General features: G+C 39.4%; 1 protein-coding gene across 1 annotated transcript in view; it reads left to right on the top strand.

Moving 5' to 3' along the window:
* The first annotated feature begins 2,397 nt into the window (after positions 1–2,397).
* The window catches only part of ST6GALNAC5 (ST6 (alpha-N-acetyl-neuraminyl-2,3-beta-galactosyl-1,3)-N-acetylgalactosaminide alpha-2,6-sialyltransferase 5), a 170,983-nt gene continuing 149,199 nt past the window's right edge, over positions 2,398–24,181 (top strand). Inside the window, exons 1-2 of the mRNA XM_012661056.1 lie at positions 2,398–2,790; positions 3,599–3,826. Coding sequence (XP_012516510.1) covers positions 2,776–2,790; positions 3,599–3,826 — 243 coding nt within the window. The 5' untranslated portion in view covers positions 2,398–2,775. The remainder of the gene's footprint in view (positions 2,791–3,598; positions 3,827–24,181) is intronic.

Raw genomic sequence — 24,181 nt, 5'->3', positions numbered from 1 at the left:
GAGAAATCCATCTCAGCTACCCGGATTTTGAGAAGCAAATTGTGATTCCTTGACTCACTTTGTATTGAACTGTGCAAGTCAGATGAACTAAAAAAGCTTCATTGACTTGTCTACTTGTCCACTTGTCTCCAAGTCAGTGAAGTGTTTGTGAATGTGGCCTCTTTTCTACTCTGTTTATTCAAATTATTAACTTAAAGGCATACATAAAGTTACATAAACATAGGTGAATGCCCTTGAAACATCAAAGCCCTCAGATTTTAAACAAGCAGTCATTCAGAAGTTGAAAAACAAATCAGATATGTTGATTATTCCTGGTTCTTTGTAACATAAAGGTTCACAGCACTTATCTGGGAATAGACTGTAAGGATAGCATGTGGTCTATTGATACAGTATCCCCAGATGCCTGGCACATAGTAGGCGCTCAACAGAGTGGGTGCTTAGCACTGTAAGTGCTTGATAAATACGTGTTTAATCTACAGTACTCTGTCTTTTATTGCTTATTTATGATCTTGTCTCAACACACACACATACACACACCTTAGGTTGTGAACCTTAAAGGAGAAGTTCTGTGTTTTATTCGTCTCTGTGTTCCATACCACAGAACCACCACATAACAGGTGATGTTGAAAGACCATTGAATTGAATTGACTACTGTTACTTGTTTTCTTTATCTGCCCTTCCGTCACCCCACCTTGTCCATTTGGCTCTCAAGCCAAAATGCCTAAAACCATCGCATAAATCTGAACAAGTATTTAAAAGCCAGAGACCTTGAAATCTTTCAAATCAGGCTTAGAATTAAATTTTAAAATTTACTGTGGCCATTTCATAAGTAGATTTAGCAACTAGCTAACTGCTATCCCAGGAAAGGAAAAAAAAAAAACCATAAGCTTAATGAATTTGGTCAGACATACAGTGTAACAGATGTCCGACATGCCGCCATGAGCTTAAATCATAAATATTATGCCTCTGTTTGGCATGGTAAGATATATTAGAATTGTTTGATCGGTCACTGGGCAACTTGCTAGATGGAGGGGGAACAATCCTAAAAAATGCGGGAGCTGCTTCTCCTAGCATCTCAAAAGCATCCCTGGAGAACCACAGATAATCCTCTTGCAGTGATTCATCAAGTTGGTCCTTTGTTTCATTAATTTGAGTGTCAAGTGCAACCATACAATAAAGAACTGCCAAGATCCGATAAGATTCTCCTCTGGCTGCTGCTTTTCCTGCCCTAACAACTGGTACTATTCATGCCTAAAGCACAAATTGAATAAACAGCTTCAAGGCTGGCAATGTTGGACAGTGTTTCCAATGTTTTGTTTTTTTCTTGAAAGGCTAAATCATGTGCTTTCTTGCCCTCTCCCAAACACATTGGACTGATATGCATTATTGCACCAACAATTTTAACTTTTTTATTACTAAGTATGGAAGGATGCTTCATAAGATAAAAATAGTTCCTGTTGTATCATCAGTCCAGCAATAGATTAGTGAAGATTAAAAAAGGATTGTAATGCCTTTTTTGGCCTTGAGAAAGCTCTTATTGTGCCCATGGTTCAGTTGGCACGCTGATCATCTCCGTCTTAATGTAATCTTTAACATTACACTGCCACAGGTGAGGTGTTAAGTAATACATTAAGACAACTATTTTCACTGAGCAATTTCACAAGAAATATGTTTTTAGCTAAATTAGACATTTAACAAATGCCATTTGTAATTCAAAGCAGAGGAGAGAGTACCCTTAAAAGCTATTGATGTGAATTTCCCAACATAAAATAATAATTGTTTTTTTATTTTAATAGAAGTTCTGAATGTGAAGTTATGTACAGTGCAGGAGACCAACATAAGGAAAGTGCCAAAGACCTTAGGATTCTTAGGAAATGAGCCATAAGTAGTTTTATCTCCAGAAATTCTTCATCCAAATTAGGTAGAATCTACATGTCCCACCAATCATGTAGATATGATGTGCTGAATGTTTCTAAAACTTTAAAATCATTTAGATGAACAGTAGGAACCTCAAAGATCAGGTAGAAGCATAACCTGTGATATTTAAAGCAAATAATGAATGAAATAATTTAGATGAAATATTATAATCTAAAGATTGCGTGAGAATAACTGGATTTTAAAAAGTAAAATTGAGGGGGAAGAGAAAATTAGGGCACAACTAGTAAACTGAAATAATAAATAATTTCTTAGGGAAATAATTTCTTGATAGATTTCTCCATACTATGAACATAAATGCAAATGCTGTAAATAGAGCTATTGACATTTGGGAGGTTGGCTTGTTTTTATCAAAATCACAAAACGGAAAATTTAGTTTGCAAATTTTTAAACAGCTATGCAATTCACAATCCAATCAGGTTCTCCTTCCTTTTTACTTGATGACTTCTTAAAAGATAAATAAGCTCTCAAACCAAGAAGGGGGTAGACTGGCGCCATTAACTCTCTCGCCCCAGAAATTTCACTCTGTTGAAAAGATTATTATTTGGGGGCGGGGAGGGGGGATGCAGAGGTCTTTAGGACCCAGCAGGCGGCGGCAGGCGGCAGTTGTGTAGATCACTGAGAGACTACGAGGGTCCGGTTCAGTTTTAATTCTGTCTCTAATCTCTGCAACAGCGGCGCTTCCCGGGTCCCGGGGCTCCAGAGCCCGCTCCGCCGCGGCCGGCCGCAGGGCGAAAAATCAGAGCCGCCTCCGCCCCATCACCCACCATGGAAACCCTCCAAGAAAAAGTGGCCCCGGACGCGCGTGCCTGAGGATTCCGCACAAAAGAGGTGCCCAAAATGAAGACCTTGATGGTGAGTCAGTTGTTGCAATTCCACTGGGCAACGCGGGGATCCCCTGGCTCGGCGTCCCCGGGGCGCGCCGGTGAGCCTCGGAGGTGCCCAACCCTGCGCTGCGAGGTCGCCTGTTACAAAGGGACAACTTTCCACCTGCTCCGCGTCCCCTTCCGATTCTCCAGCTCCGCCTGGCTCGGAATCCCAGAGCCAGGATGGAAACGGGGGTTGCTTAAGCTCCTGAATCTGCGGCGCGAGGTCCGAGGGGCTGGCGGAGGGCTGGAGGAGCGATGGAAGAGTGGGCAGACTGCTCCGGGGAGGGGGGCTACTCAAAAGCAACAGCCTGGCAAAAACTAAGAGGGGCGGGGAGGGGGGACCTTTGCAGACTTTCTTCGCTTCCTTGTCGGATTTCAAACTTGCAAGGATCACCAAGGTAAAGCCCCAGGGGCCCAGGAAAGGAGCGGTGCAAGGACTAAAGATCCCAGCCGCTTGGCTGGGGCAGAGGGCCCCTCCCCAAAGTGCGAGCCCACGCCTGCCCTGGCCGCCCGCGCGCTCTCCTGCCCGCAGCCGGGCGCCGCGCACCACCTGCCCTCTACCGAGAGATCTGGGCGGCGGCGGCCGAGAGCAGCGATGTGCCGGGAGCATCCCCTGCCGTACGCGCGGGGACTGTGCCTTTGCCCTGGCTGCGCACCGCGGGGCCGGGGCCTGGGACACCCCGCGTCCCCATCCTCCCCCGCTAGTCTGACCACCGCGCCGGTGTCCCCGCCCGGCGCGCTCCTCCCGGCTCCGCGCTCAGCCCTCTCCTCTGCTCTCTCCCGCCCGCCCGCAGCGCCATGGTCTGGCAGTGTGTTTAGCGCTCACCACCATGTGCACCAGCTTGTTGCTCGTGTACAGCAGCCTCGGCGGCCAGAAGGAGCGGCCCCCGCAGCAGCAGCAGCAGCAGGCGCCGGCGACCGGCAGCGCGCAGCAGGCGGCCGAGAGCAGCCCCCAGCCGCGCCCCGGGGCCCCCGCGGGACCGCGGCCGCTGGACGGATACCTCGGCGTGGCGGACCACAAGGTGACAGCACCCCCGCCACTCAGCCTGGGGATCCCGCGCACCTGAGCCTTCCCCCTTTCCCGGGGCTGGGAGGCGCCGTGAGTAGGTGCCGTTCAGAGGCTGGAAGGGGGAGTGGACCCGCTGGGGTGGGGTGGGCTAGTTTCTACTTGGTAGGAATTCTTATTTGGAGAAGGATGCAAAGTTTTTCAGGAAATAGGGGCGAGGTGAGTGGACCCCAAAGCCTGATTTCCTAACAGAACCGGCCCGGGAACTAGAAGCCCCGATCCCCAGAAATGCAGCTACTGGTGGACGTCCGGTTCCTGAAGCCTGGGGTTTGACAGCCAGGTCGCTCCCGAGATGGGAGGAAACTGGGGACGTCGCGGGTACCAGCGGGGAGTCGGAACCCGGAACCGGAGAGAGTGCGGCCTGCGGCTGCTGCTCAAGACTGAAGGTTCCGTCTGATCTCTCCCGCGCAGTGCTCTGGGCTGAGTTACCTCGGCCCTGGGGAGCGGTGCCCAGGCAGGCGTGGAAGGCTTGGGGCACAAACTCGGCTTCCATTGGCTTGAAACTCATCGTAGGGAGCCTGTTTTCCTCCGCCTTCCGGGAAGCTGCTGCATGGCTTGGCTAATAATTAATAAGACGAATTTTTAAAAATTGAGCCTCCTTCCCCCAGAATAATAAATCTCTGGTTTCAGCGTGTGAAGCCTCTGGGAGAATCCTAATCAAGTTTCCTGATTCTGGAGATATTTTGATACAGTTTAAATGTATCCCTCATTATTTGCAGCTGCTAATATGTTTAAAACGCAATTCCACTTGGTATCTGCTCTGTAAAGCTAGAGGATTTCTTGAAATCTCCCAACTATTCTACCTTTTATTTTACCAAATTTTGTGGTTGTGAACAATAATATCTAGCAGATGCTCTTTTTCTGTGGAAAGATTAGTCTTCCCATGCATTAAAAAGCCAAACTTTTTTAAAAAGTGATAATCAAAATACTGCCACGCACCTGTACAATGCATAATCCTAAGGATTTGAAGGGCTCCAGAGAATTTAAGGCAGGACTCAGCCTTAGGGATCTTTATATGCCTGAGGAAAAAACAATATACCATGAAATGTGTACAGACTGCTAAACCGATAGATACAAATACATAGTAAAATGCTAGATATGTAATATAAACAGTATTGTAGGGGTGCAGAAATGAGAAAGATCACTCCTCTGGAAGGCTCAAGGAAAGTTTCTTTGAAAAGGTGAAACCTGGCACTGGGAAGAATTTAGGGAAGCAAAAAGGAGGGAGTGATTTCACTATGAAGTGATTTTTTTTTCCCTTGGCAGAGCTGGGGTTGGGGGATGGGATGTTGGTAGACTCTTAAAATCCAAAAGCAGAGAGCCATCAGGTTTACAATTACAGCTTCAGTTTTCTCTCTTAGTTGTTGATTGATTACACACTTTGCATCGCATGTGCGAGCAACCGATAAGGGCTGGAGTTCTAGGAAAGTTTAGACATTGGCTTCTGGCTGTGGATGGATGTGGTGTTTATGTGTAGCCGGTGTGTGATGGATATATTGAACTTGTGGATTTTCATGGCTATTGTTTAGTGGAAATAGCTATCTAACACTTCTGAAGCTTTGATTAATAGAGCGTCAAAGGTAAATTTGCTGAAAGCTTCGATCTGCTTTTGGGCCAATATTCCTAATACTTTTCTTCCTGTGCTTTAGGTCCAGTCGGACACCAGCTATTGGTAGCTTAATACAAAGTATAGTGCCTTCGTGCTCATTTTCAAAATGATTTTTATTCACACAAATATATTTGATTCCATTCTCAATATATCAGAGCATTACTTCATTAAAATGAAGAACGGCCCTTTTCTATTTTGGAAAACATCTTGAAACTCTACGTGGGAAACTGAAATAATCTATAGTAAAAAGGTTTTTACTGTGAAGTGCTATATGAATGATAAATATTGTGTAAATGTCATTGGAATTCTTAGCAGAGGAAGGTCTTCGCAGATAATTTTCAATATCAATGAAATTCTTTTGTGGAAAACCGACATCTCACAAAATTCCATGCCCAAAGTTGCAAGGGAGCTTACCTCACCCCAAGCAAAGGAACAAATGTAAATATTAAAACTTATGCCTTCTCTTTAGGTATTATCCCAACTGTCCCACCAAACTAAATGAAAACTTCTACTCAAAATGCATTCACTGATCCTCATTACTGCTACTATTTAGCCAGCTGGAAATTGGGCAGAGATCCATTTCCCATGGCCATTTGAAGGTGCGTGTGTGAAATGTTGTTTATGTTCTCTCCAAAAGTTGCAGTTTAATTGGGTTGATTTGAGATCTTCTGTAGTCTTGCTTAGGCAGAGGTAAAAATCATTTGTTAGAATACTGCTAGGAATTTTTTTCAATTAACACAGGAGAGAACAAGAAATGAAAGCTTTTCTATTCTTATTATATTGCCAGATGCTTATTTTTTCCACTCTCACATCGGGCCTCTGAAAAATTATAGGATGTGCTGAACATGATGACCACTAAGCCATATGCTGCTGCATATTGAATCAGAATTGCAACAGACTTTTTATTTGCCATTGACTTACAGAGTCTGGAGAGAGTTACAGATACTATTTAGGAAAACGTTCACACCTCCATAGCTGGAGGTCCCAAAGACTGATAAATATGTAGTGTTTATGTTCAGTTACGTGATGTTATTAACGTTATAACTCCAAGATTAAATTCAACAGGTGGCCCTAATTCCTAGCACCTGAATTTCACAAATTGCAGCCTGTCTGCAATGATAGTCTTGTCTCATATGGCTGCAGACTGAATTACTACTGAGATTAAATCACTATGTGCTTTTGTTGAAAGATATGCTACAAGTCAAGTCAGTGATGAGCAGCATGTGTTGAAGCTTAAAATATCACTTTCCATGGTCGTCGTGTTCCCTACTTCCTCTCTCACAGAACGATGTGAGCTGCAGTTGTAATTCCAGGATGACTAAATGAAGGCTACTCAGAGTTTCTTGTGATAATAAAGGCATTTCATTTTCTGTTAGATAGAGTCTTTCTCTTCTTTCCCAATCCCTCTTCCCAGACCTTTTCCCACAAATGTTCCACCATCTTATTTCTATCTTGTTACATGTCTGTCACTGCAGCTACTCTATCTGTATTCTGCCATTACTCTCCTGGTCCCCATTTTTGGAAGCCATTGATCTCTAACCAAAGTGACCCAACACAAGTAAAGAAGCCAATTTTCATGGCTTTGGGAACCTTCTGCATTTATAGCTGCAGCATAATGTATAACCAAACTAAAGTGCACACACACACACACACCCCTATTAAATCGAGCAATTCTCAGAGGAAAGCTCCACATCTTAACAGCAGTGTGGAAGGAGACATAGAATGCAATTCAGTTTCCAGTCTGGATCTGGTCTGGGTAGATAAAGTCATTTGCCATCTGGTTCACCTGTGAAATGAAACTGTGAGCTGATTCCCATTTCCAGTGGACAAGCCCTTATCACAGAAGGCCCACTGTCACCTGAGATGCTCTTTTCGGAGATGGCTAAAGGAAGGACAGTGATCAATGGGTTCTGAAGCTGAGCAGCTATCTCCTGGATTCAGAAATAGTCCCCAGGGATGGATTTTACACATACCAATAACATGCTTGTCCTTGGTTTTTCTTTCTGTAGTCACTCAAGTTATTCAGACAAATCAAAACTGCTTAGTGGTAATAGCATTATTACTGTTAATTGGTAGATGTCCAATTGGAGTGATAAGACAAGTCAATGCAGGAACTGAAAATAATCCAAAGGTAGAATTTAGGTACATGCCACCTAACTTATTCTGAAATTATGGAATAAGTATTCCTCCCTTAGAAAAGTATATAAATTCTCATTTGACTCATCCAGTTAATGATAAATCATTTGGATCTCAAGGAAATTCAAAGTGAGCTAATTTTCAGTGCTCATGTATTACAAAATTTATTCTGCCAATGATGACAAAACTCTGTTACCAGAAAGCATCAACAAAAAGGAATCATGAAATAAACTATTTTTCACAGGTGAGGAGTTGCAATAATGTGGTTGCTTTTAACAGAAGTGTTTATGTAACATTTATTGAAACATGTAAACTTCTTTAATTCCAGGACAGCCAGGAATATTTTTCCAGCTTCCCACAGGGGTAATCCCAAGAAACCTCTATCCTCCTATACCTGGTAGATGAGTTTGACCTGGCTCCCTCTCACGTTCCAGGCATGCTGGCTTTCTAGCTGATCCTTGGGCACCCATTCTGCCTCAGGTCCTTTGCACCTGCTGTTCTCACTTCCTGGAAAGCTCTTCCCCCAAAATCTTTTGTATGGTTGGTTCCTTCTGGTCTTTTAATACGCAGATCACATATTATTCTTCTTGTGGACCACACTCTAAACAGTCCCCTCCTCATCAGTCCTTCTCTGTCATATTAGACTATTTTATTTTCCTTAAAACACTTAACAATATCTGAAGTAATGTTAAAGTTTACTTGTCTATTGTCTTCCCTCCCAGTGACTAGAATCTAAGTGTTGTAACAACAAAATCTTTGTACATCTTCCTGATCAGTTTAACCCTGGGCTCTAGAACAGTAGCTGGCATTTAGTGGGCAAACAATACGTATTAATTGAAGAAAAGAAGAAAGTGGGGGTGGAGGGGAGAAGCACAGAACTACTTCATCGATGTCAAGTTTTTTCTCCAGAAGAAACATCAGCACAGAACCAGAGGCCTAGTATGTCTCATGTTTTCTAAATTTGTTTTGCTAAGAAAATAATAATAGAGAGGAAGAGGATAAAGTGATTTAAGACGAAAGAACATTTGTCAGTAGGATTTAGGAATCGGTGTTTTATCAAACTTCCCTTATAATTCTTGTACACATTAAAGTTTGAGAGACGCTGTTTGAAATATTTTACGTCATTGCAAAGTGTAGTTCTGTAGCTCATTTGTTTCTGGTTTTTGAACTAATCAAGCCATTAGTGAATACTCATTGAAGGCAGAATAGTTTCAAAATTGGGCATTCTGGAGGAGGAATACAGTCCTACCCTCAAAGAACCTTTGATCTAATTGGAGGGAAAAGATGAAGAAGCAAGAAAAGTTAAATAATAAAGCAAGTACTAAATAATAATATGAAACCAGGAAACAGTAAATCAAGGCACTGACACTAAAACAGAGGCAATTTTTGTGATCTTTCTTCTTCTATTACATAAGTTAAATATTGTTATTACCTCAGGAGTTTGTAAAGCTTTCAAACTAGCATTTTATTGTTCATTAGCCCCATATACATGTTTGTTTGTGTATGTATGACATCCAATGAATAATTAGTAGACAACAGATATCAAAGCAACTTCAAACTGGCTTGATTTTAAATTGAAAATATTAGGTCTCTTTATGCTTTTTCTTTGTCATGACATAGTATCTCCTGCACTCTTGAAGTTGAATCTGGTTTTAGCTCTCTTTGTAACATATGGTGACCATCTTAACCAAGCTAAATCTCCTAACTCATGCTATGATGAATGTGAATATAATTGTGTTGGCCACAGAATATTTGCAATTAGGTCTGTCCTAGAAACATGACACCTGTTATAGAGATTAATTTCCATAATCTCTAGGGTCATGTGGCAGTGCTGTATAATTCCTTATTAAATCCTGCAAATACTAGGACTATGAGAGATTAAAAATGAGAAAGGACTTTGATAAGTTAAAACACAGTCATTCCAGAAAACTACCTATTCACCTATTCTATCCTCTTTTAACAGCCGTGTAGGATCTTAAGTATAGAAAGACAAGGAATGATTATCTTTTAAATAATCTTATCACCCATACCCTTGAACTTGATCCAAGAGAAGAATTCCCTTTAGAGTCAGTGAATTTATGATCAAATGATTGGTAAAATTTGGGGGGTAGATGCATTTATGAGAGGTACTCAGATTCTTCTCCACAAGCTCTTTTAGTCTTAAACACTTACTCTGGTCCTGGGACAAATAAATATTTTTATTGCATTCTCTATTCAATATTATTTCCCAAATAAAAATCACGGGGATGCATATTCTCAGCTTAGACAAACCATCTGCAGGGAAACCTTCCCTGACTTATAGCCCAGGTTTGATCTGAACTATATCTTTTGTCTTCATATCTAGGATCCCATGATAATACTTATTCCGGTTTATTGTTATTTCTTGTGTAAAATTGTCTGCCTTCCCCACTAGACAATGAACTCGTGGAGGCTGGGGATTTCTTTTCTCTTTTTTTGTCATTGTATTCTCAGCCTTGAACATAATGCCTGGCATATAATGGGTCTTCAATTAATACTTGTCGAATAAATGAGTATCTCTATATAAGGATTTTAAATTTCTTCCAAAATAAGCCTACCTCAAGAGTTTCTGACCATTTGGAGTTACTGAAAAGGAATAGCTGCACATCATAAATATCAATTTTTCCTGCCACAATTTGTAGTTCTGTAACTAATTCATTTCTACCTTCTAGTACTAATCAGATCTCTTAAAACATACTCAGAATTTTAGAGCTAGAAGGAAAACTTAAAAATCATCAAAAGGAATTCACAAGTGGTTGTGTGATTTTCCCAAGGTCGCTGGTTAGTGGCAGAGCTAGGGGTGAAATGCGGGTCTCTGATGTGAACATCATTACCATAAGGGAAATTCAGTGCCAATATCCTTGAAGCAGTGACTCAACATGATTTTGACAGAATTTATTAAAATGAAGAGCCTAGGCCTACCCAGCTATTGGAAAGAAATAAATATTTAAACATCTTATTATTCTGAAATGAATATGAGAATATGCCTCTGGATGGTTAAAAAGAACCTTCCACCAACAACTGACTTTGCAACGGGTACTCCAGAGGATGCATAAAATGCATGGTACTAATGTAATTGGGACAATTTGCAAATCAGAGTAGTAAACCAAGCCAAAAAGGAGTGTCATGTTTAATTATTTGCAGAAAGTGCTATGACCAGACCACTCATTTAGCTGAATTACCTTCTCCACAGTGGGGAAGAAAACATCATCAGGAGACTCAGTTAACCAAGTGTTTGAAGAACAGCCATTCTGCAAATATCATTGACTCCCCCTAAATTCTGAGATGTAATACTCTGGGATAGAATTACTTTAGGCAAATAAGAAACTATTTTACCTATGGTAGGGAAAATTAACCTTGATCGTTGCTATAGCTCAGTATGAAAAGGAAACTTTTTTATTACATTCTCTCTTAATGGCTAAGGAGGTGTCTGTAGAGTTCCTGGGAACCTCGCAGAGTCTGAGTATACTCTGGAAGAATGAAATGCAGTGTTAAACAATTTTTTAATAAGAAAACATATTCTGGAAATTAATTGCACATATGGGACATCTCCACTGACTAAACTGCAAGCATTATTGCGTTTCCAATTTACAGATCTGTTCATGTTCCTTGTGTATTTCCGGTGGCTTCCCATGGCCTAGAGGATTAAGTTCAGACTCCTCAGGAAGGCTCACGAGGCCCAACAAGGTCTGCCCAGCCTACTTCTCCAACCCCTAGCCCCCAGCCCTGGGCTCTACCCACCCAGAGAACACAGCTTGCTGTTTCATACTTACCTTCTCCTCCTTCGGCGAGGAATACCCTTTCCCCTTTTATCCACGAGGTAGAGAGCTAATCATTCGTTAAGGTCTAGCTGAAGCATCTCCTTTCTGAAGTTTTCCTAGCTGCAACCTCTGTGCAGAATAGACAAATATTCTCTTATGCCACCTGCACTTCAGTCAATCAATCGCACACTGGCTGCATACCGACTATGTGTTAGACACAGGGGAGGAAACAAGATGAAGGACCTAGTTAGTTCCTGCCCACAGGAAAATCAGTGGAGGAAATAAATGTTATAATTACTATACTTCGGTAAGTGCTAAAATATTCTTTGTATCTTATACATGCTTCTAGACACACAATATTGCGGTTATTTCTCTGCATGTTTGTCTCTCTAACTAGACTCTACCTTCTTCAGACCAAGAATATAACTTATCTGTTGTGGTATCTCCAGAACCTAAAATTGTATCTCAGACATGTCAAATCTGAGTAAATCTTTCTTGAATATTGGGTGGGCAGAATCCTGTTGTAATTATATTTAATATGAAGAGAGTTGACCAAGCCTGGCTAATAGACTTACTAATCACAGGAATGGACAGGAGTTATACGCAGGGGCAGGACTCCTGTGTGTGTCGTGTATGTACGCCTTTAATTTCTGCTTCCTCTTTAAATACAGAGCAACATTTGCTGACCAAGAATGGCTGACCAGATGTTGAGATGCAATACTGCCCATGTTTGAGAAGAGTGTGATGTCATGGGAGGCAGGGGGACACTCCCAAGCCTTTTCATTGTTGTGAGCTCTTTGGCAAGTCATAGAACCTCTAGGCTCGAGGAAGAGGAGGTTAAACCATACCCAATTAATCCCCTCCTTGATTAATAATATTATGTGCCTACTACATACCTGGCATTGTGGTCAGGACCCAGGAGGCAAGGAATGATGAATAAGATGGAATCCATGACTCCATGAAACTTACATCTATTGGGAGAGGCAAAGAAACAGACATAAAGTTACAGTGCAGATTTGGATAGAAATATTCACATGCTACAGAGATTGGTTTTTATTCTGCAGTACACACTGGGGAAGTCTTTAAAAAGTAAACTGGAGGAGTCACTCCACCAGATGTGTGTTTCAACGGCTCGCCCTGGCTTTGGTATGGCAGAGTTGGGAGTGGTTCTAGGTTATAGGAAGAGGGACGAGTTAGCAGACTGTTGCTGTGTGGTCTGAGTAAGTGACACTGGTGGCCGGAGGATAAAGAGACCTACGGTTTCTGCCTGCCCTAGGTTTCTGTGACCACCCACCCTGCTGGGTCTGTGCAGACAGTCTGAACACAGCTTCTCCAACAGCAGAAGGTTTGTGGTTCAAGATTGCCTCAAAATAGTTGGTGAAGAGAGTCTGAGAATGATCCCAGATGGCACTTCAACTTTGTCTCATTTTGAACCTTGCTGTGTGTCTTAATACCACATACTGACTTGAGCAAAACAGTGGTGTTACGGTTAGGGCTAAAGCAAGCTATTTGTGGAGATTCCATAATGCATACCCGCAACGACAGGAGTTAAACCTTCCACCTGCAGCAGAGCCAGTGGCGTGTGGAGTAAGTGTGCGGCAGAAACTTCATTAGGCAACAGTTCTACAGGGTGGGGGAGGGGAGACTTTATTCTAGAATAACTTTGTCAGGAAGACTGTTATATAATAAATCTTACCAGGTATAGATCTGTCGGAAATACTGGATAGAGAGTGGTTTTTCTTCATTTCCCGCGTACCTATAGAGAGAGCAATTATCATTCTTTTAAATCACTGAAGTTTGTTGACAACTTCTAAGGAAAGGAAAGTTTCCATTTCAGTTGCATCAGAAGGAAATTGGCCATGAAGTAATGTAAAATTTGTCAAGAGAGAATCTGGTTCCTAATACATTCAAAAACATTTGATTGGAAGTAAAAATGTATCCATCTGAACGAACTGTAATTTAGGGGGCCCATACTTGGAGTTACTTTGCAATGTTACACCTGCCAGGCTGCTGTCAGGGATATATCCAAGTTGTCCTACGTTACCTGAAGTGGCACCTGCCTTCCACTCGGCACTGAAAGCTGGCTTGTTTCATTTTTATTCCACTTGTACAAGTTTTGAACAATCAAAGCACAGGCAGCGACAATGTGCTGCTCGTATTTCAGGACGCGGAAAAGGGAGAGAGGATGGCAGGGACCTCCGCGTGTTGCCAGCCGCGCTGAGCGAGCTTTCGCTGGTGCCGTCGCCATCACGAATTCCGTGAAGAATTATGCCCATTACTCTCATTAACGACTGGGTGTGGTTCGGGGCTTAGCTTGAGATGTGATGGGTTTCTAATCCAAAAGTTCAGAACTAAAAGTCAGAAAAAGATCTCATGGAGAACAGAGTATCCCAACTGCATGAACCTGCAGCGGTGAAGCATTCTTTTGTTAACAGTTCATTGTGTGCTGCTGTAGCACACTGCAGACTGGGCAATGTATACAGAACGGAAATGTCTTCCTCACAGTCTGGAGGCTGGAAGTCCAAGATCAAGGCACCAGCATTTGGTGCCTGGCGAGGGCATCCTCCGGAGGGAAGGAATGCTGTGTCCTCAGCGGCTGAAGGTGGGAGGGCGAGAGAACAAACTCCCTCCGCCAAGACTCTGTAAGGGCACCTAATTCCACTCCGAGGAAGGAGGCCTCATGGCCTCATCACCTCTTGAAGGCCCGCCTCTTGATACTATCGCATTGGCAACACCTGAATTTTGTAGGGGACACATTCAAACCGCAGCAGGTAAAGATGATCTAATTAGACCCGGGACCAAGAATAAGGACCAGAGTGAGAAATAAATAACACTGGTGCCTCTTTCTTGTTAGTAGAGGGATTCTCTTTCTGGTAGTACAGACACAAAATGTTGATTGAGTTCCGGAAAGGCAAGTAAAGATAGCTTGTCATGAACTCTGCAGGGTCTACAAAGGGGTCACGGTTGTTTGGAATTATTACATTTGAATGTGATTTGATATGCTGTTTGGTAACAGAACATCAATCGGCAAAAGAATCACTTAGTTAAAAATAACTTCCTCTGGCTAGAACCCACGACATCTGGGGAAGAGCAGCAACTAGGCTTTTTTCTGGAATGAGCACCATAGCGTCCCTCTAAGATGAGTCGCTTCAGAGAGTTGCAAATCTCCACAGTGACTGGTCTGACAGGGAAAGGACTATTCTTAATGGCCCCACAGAGCATCCTGACAGTGTCTCAACCTTTGGAAGTTTTAAAGGATGGAATGGGGCCATACCTTACTTTATGGATCTTCCAGGGGTTTGTGCCAACCTGTGAACACCAAAACTCAGCAGTATTCTATGCAAACTATGCCTGTAGACCATATTTGAAAGTATGGAAAACCTTCTACCTAGGAAATCTTCCTCTGCCTCATCCCTACTATAGCATGTTGAAAAAGAAAGAAGGAAGAAGAGAGCCAAAATGCTAGTTTTAGAAAATGAACTCTTCCCCCTTCACAGTTGTAAATGCATGTGTACTCATTATCTTCTCAAAATAAATGATAAAAAGAGAAAAGTAACAATTATTCCTAAATCTGCCACCAAGGCAATTACTGTTGTTGCATTAATGTATTATCAAACATATAAAGATGTGTGTATATAATATTTTAATATACTTCTTTCCAGTTTTTTATTCATGTGTGTCAGATATGTGGGGTCCATGTGTACGCTGATTTACCAGTACGAGTTATCAGCTGTATAAAGGAGGGTGTGGCTTTATTGTTAGATCCTAGTTCTAAAGACATCTTCTTTAACAGCTTAAAACCAAAATATATTCCAATTAGAGTTGGAATAATTAGGAAAGATGTCTTGATACGTGTGCTAAATTCCCTCCTTACTAATCCTAGAGGCATGTACATCCCTCTACTAGCTTAAAAACCCTTCTGTTGTTTACAACCCCGTAGCACTTTTCAGTTGTAGCCATGGTTCCATCCTCATCTTTCATCATCCACCTGTTCGCTCAGCCATGGAACGTGTTCCAGAAATTTTAAGTTTTATAAGTCATTCCCAGTAGTCCCTTAATCCTTCTTGCCACTCTTCTCTAAATCCCTTTAATCGATCAGTGGCTACTTTTGGTGCGTGGCCCGCAGTAACCTCACACAGCACTTCCAGGGCACTGTTAGTGATGACCACCACTTCATGGTCAGCGAGGTGGTCCTTTCTGAATGGACAGCCTCATGTGTGCCTTTACTTTCTGTGCTTCTGCTCGGTGATTGAATTCCCTGTCCCTAAATAGTACAGCTCTAATTCCCTGTCCATGTGTCTTGATAGCACAGGTTTACTTTGACATAACTGTCTTTCCTAAAAAGAAATTTTACAGCACAAATAATTATAGTTACCACCTTTTTCTGAATTAGCAAGCTTTTCTGTATTTCTTTTTCATCTTCTCATTTTATAAAACATTTTAATTCCTTTATCTTATTTTAACCCAATTTATTGAATTCTATAACTGTTTTTCTTGATTCTTCTTTCTTTTTTAATACTCGATAAGGTCTGCGAGCTACTCTTCATTTCTTACATTTTCTAAACACGCGCTATTCTATCTTGATTTTGGCATAATCTCAGAACTCCCTGTTATTCTTCCAGTCCGTGGGTAGAATAATTCTGTCATTAGAGACACTGGGGCTTGCTTCTCCCGTGATGGCCAACTAGCAGGGAATGTATTTTATATGTCTTGGTTGGTGGCTTCTAAGTAAAAGGATGAGTCTGAGCATACCAGAGATCTCTGCCAACAAGCTCTTTATCAAATTGCTCCTTTGCTTTGCTGCCTGAGCTTTCCTTTATCCTCTAGCTTGAAGAATCACTGAATCCTTCCCATTTTTTGGGAAATGCTTTTATTGTGATAACAGTTGAATATATATATAATATAAAATTTGCCATTTTAATCATCTTCATTTTTAAGTGTACGATTAAGTGGCATTAACTACATTCACAGTGTTGTGCAACTATCATCACTATATATTTCCAAATTTTTCATCATCTCAGAGACTCTAACCATTAAGCAATAACTCTCCATTCATCCCTCCCCTCAGTAAACCCAGTTACGCTTTCCGTCTGTATGAATCTGCTTACTCTAGATATTTCACATAAGTGGAATCATTCAATGTTTGCTATCTGTGTCTAATTTCAGTTAGCACAGTGTTTTTGGGGTTCATCCATGTTGTAGTTACAGCATGTATCAGAACCTTTTTCCTTTTTAAGACTGAATAATAGTTCATTGTATGGATATGCCACATTTTGTTTTTCTAATCATCAGTTGATGGATTCTTGGGTTGTTTCCACCTTTTGGCTATGGAGCATAATGCTGCAATGAACATGGTGTTCCCATTCATTTTTTCAAGTACCTCCCTCCTTTTCCATTCCTTCTCAACCCCCAGGCAGCACCTGAGTCTCCAGCTCTGTTACATGTGGAGGCTGCCCTCCTTCCAGCTACTCTAACCTCCACACACAAAAATAAAAATAGAAACTAAAAAAAGGAGAAGAGAAGCCATTGTCCTAATTGTATTTGTCTAAAAATTATGTAAAAAGTTTAAAAAATTTTGAAAAATTAGAAGAAGGGAAATGTTCTCATAATCCTACCATTTCAGCATAAGTCATGATATAATTTTGGCTTATTTCTGCCAGTTTTTTGCATGAATTCTTTTTTAAACCTAAATGTTAGCATGATATATATATTTTTTAAAAGTGCACATGATTTTAATTCTGTTTTTGTTTTTGTTTTACTAATGTTAAAATTGGCATTAAGGTTTCCTTTGATTAGTGTTTGCCTTTTATATCTTTTTCCAGCCCATAATTTTCAGCCCTTCTGTGTACTTACATTTCATGTATGTCCACACCTGCTCCTGCTCCTATTCGTGGAGCCTGCGGCAACGGTATAAACACAGGCCCACATACATTCTGTTGATAATTGTTTTACTCAGTAACTATGCCTTCATTTAAGAAAGATTTTCAAATTTCAAAGATTTCATCTGGCCTATTCCAGTTATGGATTAGATCAGAATAATTCTCTTGCTCATTTTTATTGTTTTGATTAGTAATTAAATCTTCACTAAAAAAATGTGTAATATGCTGCTTGAGAATTTTTTATGGCTAATGCTTGACAGAAGTCTACCCACTTCCATTATTTCCAGTTTTTAAAAATGTAAGTGGACTGCCTGTTTTTCTATTTATTTTTTCAGCTTTTTTCCCTGAGATTCTTTTTCATAAGTTCTATTTTATCACCATCTCAAATTCTGCTCATTCTATTTCCCCTGCCCCCATATACACTCTGAAGCAGTGACTAGCCCCTTCTAAGCAGTAGTACAACCCAGAAATCTTCATGGCATTTGAACACGGTGGTCATTCGTTTCAAGGATTTGGGGCAAGAAATGTGGAGAAGTGCTTTCCCTGGAGTGTGAACAGTGCTAGACATAACAGTGGATGTTTAGGATTATAAATCATGCTGTGATAGAATGACAGAGGAGCCAGTGTAGGCATTCATGTAATTTGTGTGTTTGTGATATGATGTGCTATTTAAAACAATGCTTTTCAAACATTAATGGTGCACATGAATCACCTAGGGTAGCTTATTAAAATGCAGATTCTGAATCTTTAGGTCTGGGGAGGGCCTGAGAGTCAGCATTTCTAACAGTTGCTTGAATGCTGCTGCTGCTGTTGGTTCAAGATTCGTATTTTGAGTAGCAAGACTCTAAAGCATAGAACCCAGATCAGGAGTCCCTTTCATCGGATACTAAGAGCAATACTGTGTATGTCCTATATAGATAATATATTGCTGGAATTGACTTTTAATTTAAAATTACAATCATTGAGTTAGGTTTAGTTCATTTACATTACATGGTGTGTGTATGTATGTGTATGTATGTATATATATATACCATATTTTCTTTATCCACTCATGAATTGAAGGGCACTGAGGTTCACTCGACATATTTGCAATTGTGAATTGTGCTGCAGTAAACATGCTAGTGCAAGTGTCTTTTTGATAAAGTGACTTCATTTCCTTTGAAGCATTGTTTTGTTATGTTTAGTTCATTTACATTTATTGTGATTTTTGCTCTATATTACTGATATTTTGGGATTCTTTTCTGTAATTTAAACATTGGTTTTGTATTTGACACTTTCTGTGCTTTTGGTTTTTTAGTCTCCTTTTCCTCCTTCCACTGGATTTTTTTTGCCCCTCCTACCTTATTCTATTTTTAAAACTATACTAGTTGGGAAATTAAACTCTTGATTTCTATTCTTTTAATGTCATTCTTGAAATTTTAACGTACGTATTACCAAAGTCTTAATTTAATTAATATATATTTTTTATTTGACAAATTAAAATTGTATATATTTATTGTGTACAATATGATGTTTTGATAAATGTATCTATTGTGGAGTGGCTAAGTCAAGCAAATTAACATATTTATTACCTCATATATTTATCATTTTTTTATGAGGACAACACCTAAAATCTACCCTATTAGCAATTTTCAAGTGTAAAATATATTGTTATTAACAATAATCATTATAATGTACAATAGATGTCTTGAACTTAGTCCTCCTAACTGAAATTTTGTACACTTTGAATAACATCTATCCAATCCCCTGACACCCAGTCTATGGTAACCACCATTCTACTCTCTACTTCTGTGAGTTCAACTATGTTAGATTCCTCATATATCTGAGTTAATTAATATCTTTATCCTGCTTCCAGATAGTTCAAGGACTGTAGCACTTTAATTCCAGTCCACCTGAACACTAATCTTACATGCCTTTGTATTGTAATATTTTAGACCTCTCTATCAAGCCTTACAAATCAGATGTTAGCATTATTATGGTTGCTGTTTCATATAGTCAATACTGATATAGATTTACCTGCATATTACCCATTTCTTTGCTCATCATTTTTTCTTGCAACTTAGATGTCCATTATCCTTCTTCCTGAAATATAATTTTTAGAAGGTCTACTGATGAAGTTCAGTTGGTGGTAAACACAGCTTTAGTTTCTCTGAAAATATCTTTATTTTGTCCTGTCATATATTTTTTTGTTCAGTATTATGAAAACCTAATTCCTGTGTTTTCTCCCTGTCATCGTTGATACTGTGTTGTTTGCCATCAGGCTGAATGTCATTACTTTTCAGGTATTCTAAACCATTATCTCTTTAATGTCTCTTTAAGTACATTGTCTCCCCTTATTCTATTCTATTCATAATATTTTGTTCATTTTTCTCACTATGATGCATTCTGGGCAATTTCTTCTGATCTTTCTTTCAAGTTTGCTAATTCTCTATTCAGCTATATCAAATCTGATATTTACCAAATTCATCCCGTATTTCTTCCCAACTATTTTATTTTGATAATTCTGTTTATCATTTTTATATATTTTTTCAAATCATCCTTTTTTCATAGTATCCTTTTCGTTATATACATTTCATTTCTGTATCTGATAACTTCAATATCTTAAACCTTTGTGGGTCTAAGTATGTTTTTATGCTGATTTAATTCAAAGAAACTTATTTCTTTATGTGTTTTGTTTGTGTTTGTCGGGGGGAGGTGTATGTTTATCATGACTCCACGTCCAACTGGACTATGTCTTTGGGAATCCTTAGTGATCTATATTGGAAATGCATTCCTCCAAAGAAAGATTGCATTTGCTTCTGCCAAGCTCCTAGGGGCCCTATCAACTAAGAAATAAGGCTTTACTAAAATAAGCCTACACCTTCTGCACACATGCCAAGAGTGTGAAAATAAATCACAAATCTACATGATTTTTATGAATTCTCAACTTTTATGAAGAAGCAAAGAATTTTTTTCCTCTTCACCCAGAGTCAAGGACAAAAGAGACAGGTTGTCTTTTACTTTCCCTGTGCTGGCTGGATTTTTTTTTTCTAGTTTACTCTTTCCTAAGAGTTATGGCCTTTCAGGTCTTCCCCTCATTGCTTAGAATCAAGACTGTGCCTCTTGCCCTTCTGCATAGCTATTGAAATGCAAGGATCTAAGTTAGGATAGAGCAAGCAGTAGCTACCTTCATCGCCCATTCACTATGCTAGATTTGTACTCCAGTTTCATTTTTTGAGCTCTATGAATTCCCCTTACTTGTTAACTTGCTTAATAAAATTTTTTAAAACATTTTACCATATTTTTTAGGAATTCTGTAATGTGAGCACTTGTATCAATGGCAAATTTTAAAATATTAATTTTTAAAGTTGATAAATGGTTAGTATGGTTAATTTAGAAATATAGAAAAATAGAAGAATAAAACAAAAATCTTCAGAAGTTTTATAAACTAGAGATAGCATAACCATTGTAAAAGTTTTGGAATGTTTTTTCACACACACACACACACACACACACACACACACACATCAGTTTAAGCATGATGAAGAGATATTCCCAAGTGGGAAGGTGAAGGATTATATAGAGAGGTTGGCAGCAAATATCAAGTCTTTCCAAATGAAATCTCAATCCTCATATCATTCAATATAAATTTTTAAATGTAGTAATAATTCATCATATATATTTTTAACAATAAGACTGTCCACTATGCAGTTCTCTATTTTTGGAAGTACAAGTTTTTGTTTGGGACATATGTTTTCATGTCTCTTGGGTATATACCTAGGAGTGGAATTTCTGGATCATATAGTAACCCAAGGCTTAATCTTTTGTGGAACTGCCAAATGGCTGTACCGTTTTACAGTACACTAGTAATGTATATTCAAATTTTTCTGCATCCTTGCCAAAACATGTTATCATCTGTCTTTTATTTTAGCCATCCTAGTGGGTGTGAAGCAGTATCTCATTGTCGTTTTGATGTGCATTTCTCTAATGAATAAAGATGTTAAGCATCTTTTCATATTCTTATTGTCCATTTGTATATCTCTTCTGAAGTGTCTATTTAGATCTTTTGCCCATTTTTAACTGCATCTTTTGTTTTTTCATTATTGAGTTGTGCTTTAATATATTCTGGACACAAGTCCCATATGAAATATAAAATTTGCAAATTATTTTCTCTCATGTGGGTTGTCTTTTCACTTTCTTGATGGTGTTCTTGGAAGCACGGAAGTTTTTAATTTTGATGATGCTAATTTATCTATTTTTTTTTCTCATTTGTGCCTTTGGTGTCTTATCTGAGAAACTATAACCTAATCCAAGATCATGAAGAATTACTCCTACATTTTCTTCCGAAAATTTTATAGTTTTAGCTCTTACATTTAGGTCTATGATCCAGTTTGAATTAATTGTGTATATGATGTGATATAGAGATCCGACTTCATCTCTTGCATGTGGATATTGAGTTGTCTCAGCATCATTTGTTGAAAAGACTATTCTCTCCCCTATTCAACTGTCTTGACATTCTTGTCACAAGTCAATTAGACGTATATATCTATATATCTATAGATAGATATAGATATAGAGAGAGTCAGTTACATATCTATCACTAGCCATATCAGGCATCATATGTTATTACAAGCTTAAGACTGATGTGGACAATGATTATCACTAGCCATGGAAAAGAATGATGATCTTTTATTTCCAAAGATTCTTTGAAGACGCCTGTGCATTTAAGAATTTGTTTGGCTTATACAGACTAAGAATAGATCTGCTTTATAGATTATTGAGTCACAAACTAAAAGGTTGTAAAATTTCTCAAGTCTCTTAGAGCTCACACTTGCAGGAAGCTTGCTTTCACAACTCGTACATGACAGTCTCAAATAAAAGTACTCCCTTGAGAGTGTTACTATGGACAGAAAAAGAGAAAATACCTCTTTTATTGCTGCTATTGTTATTTAGGGCTTCTTTGTTTCTTGATGTTGTTGTTTCAAAAGATTGCATTTTGAGGAGTGCAATGCGCACCACCCGAAGGATGGACATATTTGAAACACAGACTTGCGAGGGGGGACCAAGGGCAACCTAAATATCTGTACCCCCATAATATGCTGTAATAAAAGAAAAAGGAAAAAAAAGATTGCATTTTGCAAAAAGCAGCAACACCTTAAGATAGATCTTAACTAGAGAGAGCCATGGTTAGGACTTTTTCCCCCTCAGTCACAGTGATTTTCTGTTTGCCCTGGAAGGCATTCACCAACATTTGAAAACAGTGAAGATAAATGTGGCTTCTGAGAATCATCTTTATGAATAGTCCACATGTTTATGAATAGGGATAGAAAAAAAGCATTGTCTCAAAGTTTCCTTTCAATTCTAGAAACATCTAAATGAATTTTAAATATGTCATCCAAATGAATCTCACTCCTAAATAAAACATGCCTTGTCTGAAGACCCTTCAGCAACACTACTCAAGTGCATATTTTTTTAAGTAGGATGGTCAATTGTAGCTGATATAGATGAAATTTAGGAAAGAAGAAAAAAAATCAACTTTTAATATCTGGAGTCCTTTAAACAACAAACCGACCCACCAATGTAAGAGTACACAGGATAAGCTCAGCAAACATAATCAGATTTCTCTTTTTAAGTTTTTGTACCTTGGTCTGTCCAGTTGTGCGAAGGGAGGAGAATTAAAATATGGAACTGAGTAGTGAACACCTCTAGCTGCTTCCTAGGGCAGGTCCCCAAAATGAATCAATGTGTGTCCTGCGCTCGCGTGTCCTCTCTGGCAGGTATCATGTGCTAGGGTGTCCACGTTCATTGCTGTGGCCCCCAGAATGTGTGTGAGGTTCTTAGCAGGTTTTTGTCCTAAATATCTTTAGGATATTTAATTAAAGATAATTAAAATATCTTTAATTTACCCCTGTAGTCTTGGCAGGCATAGGGACTATCACAATGGAAAAAATACAGATCCTGCCCTCAAGGATTGTGTAAGCTTTGGAGACCCAACACTCAGAAGATAGCTTGGCATAGAGTAAGTGTTTAGTAAAAGTTGTTAATTAGGGAAGGAAAGAAAGAGGAAGGATGAGAAGGAGGGAGGAAAAGATGGACTTGGATTCCATCCCTCATACTAGAGGAAAATGAAAGTAGAATATTGAGACATAGAAGTGGTGTAAAAGACAAGAAGAGATGAGTGATCAACACTTATGTGGACATATGGAAGTAACGTTCACCGGTGTTGGGCAGGTGGGAGCGGGGAGGATGGGATGGGTAAATTCACACCTAATGGGTGCGGTGTGCACTGTCTGGGGGATGGGCACACTTGTAGCTCTGACTCAGGTGATACGAAGGCAATTTATGTGACCAAAGAGTTTGTACCCCTGTAATTCTGAAATAAAAAAAAATAAAACTCTTTTCAAGGATTGAAAAAAAAAAAAAAGAAGGCATAGGAACGAGAAGAGGAAAATTGTAGTATACTGCTTAAGTGTCTTTGGAGACAGACCAGATGTGAATCTTAGATCTGCCATTCACTGACTGTGGTTTGGGGCAATTTACTTAATTATTATTATTATTTTATTAACCAAATTTCTTTTTAAGAATTTTTTATTTTTAATTATGGATACATCATGGTTATACATATGTATGGGATGTATGTGCTATTTTGATACAAGCATTACAATGGTTGCAATTATCAAATCAGGGTAATTGGGATATCCATCACCTCAAGCATTTATCATTTCTTTATGTTAGGAACAAAAATACAATTAGATGGAATAAGATCTAGTGTTCAGTAGCACAATAGAGCAACGATAGTTAACAATAATTTATTGCATATTTCAAAATAACTAAAAGAGTGAAATTGGAATGTTAATTATTTCTGACCCTCAATTTCTTGTATAATATGCAAGGAGTAACAGTATCTATCTCATTGGATTATTGGACGA

The sequence above is a fragment of the Propithecus coquereli genome, unplaced genomic scaffold (assembly GCF_000956105.1).
Source record: "Propithecus coquereli isolate 6110/MARCELLA unplaced genomic scaffold, Pcoq_1.0 Scaffold7, whole genome shotgun sequence".
NCBI lineage: Eukaryota > Metazoa > Chordata > Mammalia > Primates > Indriidae > Propithecus > Propithecus coquereli.
Note: the sequence above shows the minus strand (reverse complement) of the source record. Positions and strands in the feature narration are given on the sequence as shown.